The sequence below is a fragment of the Helianthus annuus genome, chromosome 1, assembly GCF_002127325.2.
Source record: "Helianthus annuus cultivar XRQ/B chromosome 1, HanXRQr2.0-SUNRISE, whole genome shotgun sequence".
Classification (NCBI taxonomy): Eukaryota; Viridiplantae; Streptophyta; class Magnoliopsida; order Asterales; family Asteraceae; genus Helianthus; species Helianthus annuus.
The window spans coordinates 81,672,017-81,678,693 of record NC_035433.2 but is presented as its reverse complement, the minus strand read 5'-3'; the positions used below and the strand labels follow the sequence as shown (position 1 = coordinate 81,678,693).

At 34.3% G+C, this 6,677-nt stretch overlaps 1 protein-coding gene across 1 annotated transcript; it reads right to left on the bottom strand.

Annotated features, from left to right (window-relative positions):
• Positions 1-513: 513 nt before the first annotated feature.
• LOC110870338 (MLO-like protein 1) lies at positions 514-6,019 on the bottom strand. The gene is made up of 14 exons (XM_022119527.2): positions 5,885-6,019; positions 5,749-5,806; positions 5,221-5,435; positions 4,748-4,864; positions 4,596-4,656; positions 4,180-4,274; positions 4,020-4,094; positions 3,706-3,794; positions 3,277-3,326; positions 2,876-2,916; positions 2,578-2,787; positions 2,418-2,485; positions 1,360-1,420; positions 514-1,271 (listed from the first exon to the last, which is right to left on the bottom strand). The coding sequence occupies exons 1-14, from the start codon at positions 6,005-6,007 to the stop codon at positions 837-839; spliced, it is 1,698 nt and encodes a 565-aa protein (XP_021975219.2). The 5' UTR covers positions 6,008-6,019; the 3' UTR covers positions 514-836.
• Positions 6,020-6,677: the final 658 nt, after the last annotated feature.

Genomic DNA, 6,677 nt, shown 5'->3' with positions numbered 1-6,677 from the left:
TTTGTTTTTGGAAACTATATTTCAAGCGGGGTGTTCTCATTATGCGTTTAGATTTCTTGCATGTGCAGATGCTAAAGGCGAGGAGAACATGTTCGATGACAAGCTTCGGAATGAAGACACGACGTGAAGGCACTCAAAAGATAAAGATGATCGAGTTGCCAATGACCACTCATCAACACCACAAGGATCTGAAGAATTAAAGATCAAAAGATTCACGAGCATGACTCAATGGAGAGTTCATTCTAAGGGGGAGTTTGTTAACACACTTCCTAAATGAAATGGGGAGCTTGTTGATACACTTTTTTCTTACGAAGCGTGAAGACTTTGAAGATCCTCTGACATGAAAGACACAGAAGACGAACCATCACAGAAAAAGAACCATCAAGAGATGGAGAACGAGATTACGAACCTCACGAGCAGCATCCAAGGGGGAGTTTGTTGATACATATTATGTGGATACGGCTCGGCTCGGTTCGACTCGGCTACGAAGTGAAGGTCGTAGTCAAGACAACCTCCTGTCTTGACTCGGTATGCGATTGACTTCGTAACGTTTGATGTAAATGCAACTGCGTGTGTGCAGTTTGCATATTAGATTATAGTTTGTGTTGATTATGTTTGTCTGTCTGTTTGTTTGGCCTAAGCCCAAGATGTCAAAGTCCATTATAGAAGCCCAGTTAACATGACAAGGCCCAATCACATCAAAGTGACGAAAACACCCTGGGTGATGAAATCCCTTGTGGTGAAATCACCTTGTGGTGAAAACACCTTGTGATGAAATCCCCTAGTGACGAAATCACTGGATTTCGTCAATGATGATGGATTTCGTCAATGTGATTTCATGGGCCACTTGATTTCGTCATGGCTTCACTATATAAACACTCACAACAAACAGAAACATCTAGAGCACAAAAAAGACAAGTCTGAATAGATTTGAGAGCGAACACTGTAAACACACACACTGAGAGTGGATGAGAGCATATTGAAACCTGAGAGTTTATCGACAAACATTGTGTGTATATGTTTGTGAATGTTCTCGTCTTTTTAATCCAAGTGAATCTTTGATTATTTGTTTGTGCTACTCGCTTTACGTTTGTTTGGTTTGCACCTTTACGGGGATTCCGCACCCGTGATAGCGTTTGTGATAAACAAGGATAGGTTACGTATCGGATCCTCCGAGAAAAACGGGACCTACACTTGGCGTGTTGAGCCCAACCCACAACTTTGGCTTGTATATGCTCCTCAAATATTGACTTCTTAAAATGTGTTCCCATCTAGAATTTGGTCATGAAAAAGAATAACAATTCTTTATTTAAAAAACATTATTAGAAATGATATAGATTAAATGTTGAAATGAAATACCTGTGTCACAAGAGCATAGAGTGGTAGAGTGCTGTAACTGCACAAAACCTGGATAAACACCCTGAAATAAAGCAAAGGTGTAAGCGGGTTTGGTGTGAGGCGGTTCGGCCCACAAAACCCGGTCTCAGATAAGGCCCAATCCCTCGGTCCAAAAAAAAATATGACTTTTTAAAGATATAAAAACTTTTATAACAATTTCAATTCATGAAAAGGAGAAAACAGATTTACAATTATTACATCTTTACTATATAATAAATGAAACTTGTTTTAGGACACTTGTCATTCTCTCATTTAATTGATTAAAATTATTAATAATAATAATAATAATAATAATAATAATAATAATATTTAATCTAATCTAATACAAATAATAATAATATTTAATCTTATCTCATAAAAATTCTTATTATTAATTCAATAACCGGTCTAGTCTTGGTATGCCAAGTCTAGTAGTGTGTATCGGCTTCTCGATGCACCCTGTTTTATTATTTTGGTTGATATAAAATTTCACCGGGGTAACCCTTTACCAAAAAAAAAAAAACCGATTGTTAAACTAAAACTTCAATAGAATCTTAAATCCTAGCTAAACAAGTTTCAAAATTCATAATAATATCCGACATTAGATTCGTCTTATCGAACTCTACGACATTAATTAATATGTACGAGTTGATGGGTTACATTTATATTAACTCATTTATGTCAATATGGTATGTAAATGTCTCTGTCTTTGTTTTGCATTTACAGGAAATATCTATACTATATAGTTTAAATTGTTCAACCCGTGTAACACACGGGGAACTAACCTAGTTACGTATAAAGTTAACTCATAAGAAGATTAAAATAGTAAGAAAATCTGAAGAAGGCTACAGCCTACATCTGTAATAACATTATTGGGCCCAAAAAAGATGGATTGTATGCTTTTTTGGGGCAGGCCCAAGATTGATTGTGGGTTTTATGGTTCGGGCCCAAGAACGATTGTGGGTTTTTCTGGGTCGGGTCCAAGACCGATTTGTGCATATGTATCTATACAACCAATGTTCACATAACAAATCACTTACCCGATGATCAGCCGGGGGATAATGTAGCTCACCTTCCCCATTATGCATGAGTCAAAGCCATATTGAGCCTATTATCAAAATTGAAATGTAGTATAATGCCTATAACTTGATAGCGTTTTCTGCGTATCTTTATATGTTTATGGAGAGAAAAGAAACGTACCCAAACCCAGAAGAAGAATGCGAACTCAAATGCATTTTGAAAGAGGATAAAATGGATGAAGAAAAGAACGATTTTGGGGCGTTGAAACCAAAAATGATCATCTGACGGATGCACAACTAATTCGCCTTCTATGGCAACATGTTTCTCAGCAACCTCATGAGCTAACTGGATTATTATGTGCTCCAGCTTTGTTCCCACAGCAAGTAGAAGCTGGTAAAGTTAAAATTAAAATTTAGAAAACAAATGATGATTAAAGGTAGTAATTGACCAATGGAAAACTATGAATTAGGGTACTTACAAAGAAAGGGATTAATGATAACCAAAAGTATAGTTCCAAACCTGAAAAACAACGAAAATCATGATGGTATGTTGTTTCATAATGGTGATCATTAACATGCTTGTAAAATCGTGAACAATTAAGGTTTTTCAGATAATAAAAACTAATATCACTAGAGGTGGCAACGGGTCGAAATGGATGATTTTTTTGTCCAAAATATTAAAAAATATATATTTATCTTGGTGTGTCAATATAAGTATAGTTATCATTGCATAATATCAGTAAAAAAAAACCTTTTTGACCCATTTCATTTTAAGCTCTTTTTGTAGCTTTTGTTTTACTCCTCAACATTTGAAGAGAAGGGAAAGAAAAGTTTCTACAACTTTGAGAAATGGTCAATAATGTAAGATGATGTTGCATACCGTTAACGTTCATAAACAAGAATAAGACCACGAACACCCAAAGATACCAGCTGCAACAATTAAAAAAAAAAGATCCTTAGTTATTCAAATGAACACATAAAATGATAATCATCAAATACTTTGACTTTTAGATGTCAAAAGGGGTGGCTTTTTAACTTCATAAGTGTCAAGAATCATATATATGACATGTGATAGAAAATCTTGATGAAGACAATCTACTATATAAAGAATATTGCACTATAAAACTTTGGATATAAAAACTAAAACAAGTTATAGAACCTACTAAAAGTTTAATTTTGGGCGGAACCACAGGGTCCGTTGATCCTCCGGTCCACAGTTTTCTTTCTAAATCGAAAGTTTTTTTCAAAAGAAAAGAACTTTGACGAGGCCTAAAATAAAAAAAAAAGTAATATGTTTGAAATTACTTGCCTGATTCCAACCACTTTTTTAAAATCATCTTCTAGCGCTCGGATCATGTATTTGTGAAAATTGAACTTCGGGTTTGCCTTGCAATGGGTCTACAAAATTAACAAAAAAAAAAGCATAGATGGACTTTAGAAAACTACATAAAGAAAATTAGAACCTGTAGAGAGCTTTAAAAATAGAAGCGGTTACATAATCATTTTGTGTACCATATTCAAACCAGGCGGTACATATGCATTACACAGTTATCGCAGTTCTCAATATATTAATGGTTCTGAGTTGAACGCCCCTCTCTCTATATATAGGATTCAGATCCTTACCGTAATAAATCCCAAACGCAATGCTACATAATCTGACTTGGTGACAGATCCATAGAATTGCTTGAAGAAAGAATGCTGTAATGTTCAATAATAATAAACGGTAATTTTCTGAGATGCACCTATATATATAATCACTCATTAGTATATGATAGTAACTTACCAGCCAACCTCGAATGGTTGATCGTTTGCCAATACCCAGAAAACGGTTCCTAATAAAGTCATTATCTTTAACTTGTGTGACTTTATGCTTTAAAACTGTACATTAATTACAACAATTAGAAGTAACTAAAAAGTAAGAGACTAAACTCATTATATTCATAATCTGTGTAAATTTATAGAAAATGTTTACTAAATTCTAGAAAAATTATAAAGGTTAAGGAGTTCTTTTCGAAACCATGTGTACAAGAACTCTGAAAACCGTACTAACCTTTTTGCTATTTATTATATAAAAAACTCGGTTCAAACCAGTAAAACTTGCCAGTCCGGCCTACCCACCTAACCCGCCCAATTTTCTTTCACCTTTCATGAAACCATAGTTGTGCAATATGAACCTAACCGTGAACACCTCACCCTTACCTTGTGATGCGTCAAAGTTATCTTTCGCGATAGATTCTTCCCATTGCTTCCATTGCCGTATCTAAGGCATGATAATAATAATAATAATAATATGTAGTCATAGGGTTAAGTAACAAAGAGAATAAATTAGTTATTTTTAAATTTCAACGAACCTTAGTCACTCCAAATACAACAGTAAGGACAGAAAATGTCACGTGCACAACAGCTAGGACAAAAATAAATATGTGTAGATGATGCAACGCCTCCAGGGATAGAAGAGGGACCTTGTTCTGTAAAACCATAAATATATATAAATTTGCGACTAACTTATTACCGTAAACATTTGTGACCGCTTTTAGCGACCAATATTTCATTCTTAAATTAGGGACGAATTTGTGACCGTAGATTAGCAACTATTTAGCGACGGCTTGTTTATTTTTTCTATTGTTATTTTTCAACAGATACTATTCTTATTTTTTTATTTATTTCAATATCATTTTTGCAACTGCTTTACGACCACGTATTATTTTTTTAAACCCCTTTATTATTTTTCCGACCAAGAGGGATTGGTCACAAATTTTGCTGCTGTTTTGCTAATACCAGCTGTGTAGTACAGTACATGATTTATATGATCAAAATTTGTTACCTTTGAAGCACAATAACCCATAGTCGTTGCTTCTCCCGCAAGTAAATGACGAATATGAGACGTGCCCTTGAGGGGTTTAGGATATGAAGCCTTTTTTTTGTCACTCAACGAGCATGGAAGAAGGTGTTCCATTAAACTCTCGTTTACACAAATCTTGACAATTCTTGATTGGAAAACGGTTAATAAAAGAGAAATAAACCCCAAGAGCATTAACTCTACACACAAAATAACAAAGAAACATGCATTATAAAGCCTAAAAATGAAATAGTTTCTAGCTGCATACAAACACTACAAGTCACAAGAAATATTTGAGCGACAAACAAATCTGTCGAAAATCTATTTATGACGGTACAGTGATCCGTTGGTAAAGATCCATGTACAACTTGTGTTGATAGATCACTAACAGGCATGTCCCCGACGTATCATCGACAAAAAGAGTTACCACATCACCGACGACTTAGCGACAAACGTTTAACAACAGACCCACTGACGGAACTTTCACTAAGTGAAAGAAAGGAATATAAATACCTTCTTTGATCTTTTGCAACGCTTCAAATAGCGGCTTTTGACCTGATTTCTTCAGTTTCTGAAAGAAAAAAAAAACGGTTCAGCACGAACAACTTTACTTCATATCAACAAATAATTAACCGATCACCAAACAAACCTTGCCGGTGTAATGGAGTAGACGTTCGACAGCTAGAGAGATCCCGACGATAACAGTACAGATGGCAGCGACAACCCATGTCGGTGTAAACTCTAGGGAGTTGCCTTCTCCACCACCCGCCATGAATTCACTTCAATCTACACAAAAATTCGAATTTGGTATGTGGATAGTACGCTACGTGTCATTATATATATATAGATATGTATATGTATGTATATATATATGTGTATATATATATATATATGTATATATATGTATATATAGGGTAGGGTTCATGCGAGAACCGCAAGAATCAATGTGAACACAAAAAATACTTAAAAAAATCTAAAAAACAGTCAAAAAATTTAAATATTTTTTTTTTAAAAATCGCTATATTTCGTTACAAAAAAAAAAAACTTTTTTTTTTCGAGTAATAATTATGGATGCACATGTGCATATGTATCGTTTCTTGGATAAATTCCGTAATATATTACCAGTAGTAGTAGACAAATGCACTTTCATTTACATTACCATCTGCAATACACTACTTTTAACATTACCAATATTAAAAATGCACATGTGCATCATTACGTATTTCATGATATAAGGTGTTTTGGTACAAAAAGTTTGTGATTTTAAATGATGAAGTAGGTCCATATACATGTTTTTTGGTTAGTTATATCTAGTGGTTGATGGTTTGATTATATTTGTTACTTGATGATGTAATATGATGTTTGGATGGTATAAAAGGTGTTGATGTACATGTAATAAAATGAAATATTGGTAATAGTATTGTATTATGGATGGTAGGAGG

Bases quoted from the DNA above. Each gene is read 5' to 3' on its own strand.
- LOC110870338 (XM_022119527.2), bottom strand. From the start codon at position 6,007: ATGGCGGGTGGTGGAGAAGGCAACTCCCTAGAGTTTACACCGACATGG. The intron at 2,788-2,875 runs GTAAGTACCCTA...TAACTTTACCAG, and splicing joins TATCATTAATCCCTTTCTTT to CTTCTACTTGCTGTGGGAAC. The intron at 2,486-2,577 runs GTACGTTTCTTT...TTTTGATAATAG, and splicing joins CATTCTTCTTCTGGGTTTGG to GCTCAATATGGCTTTGACTC.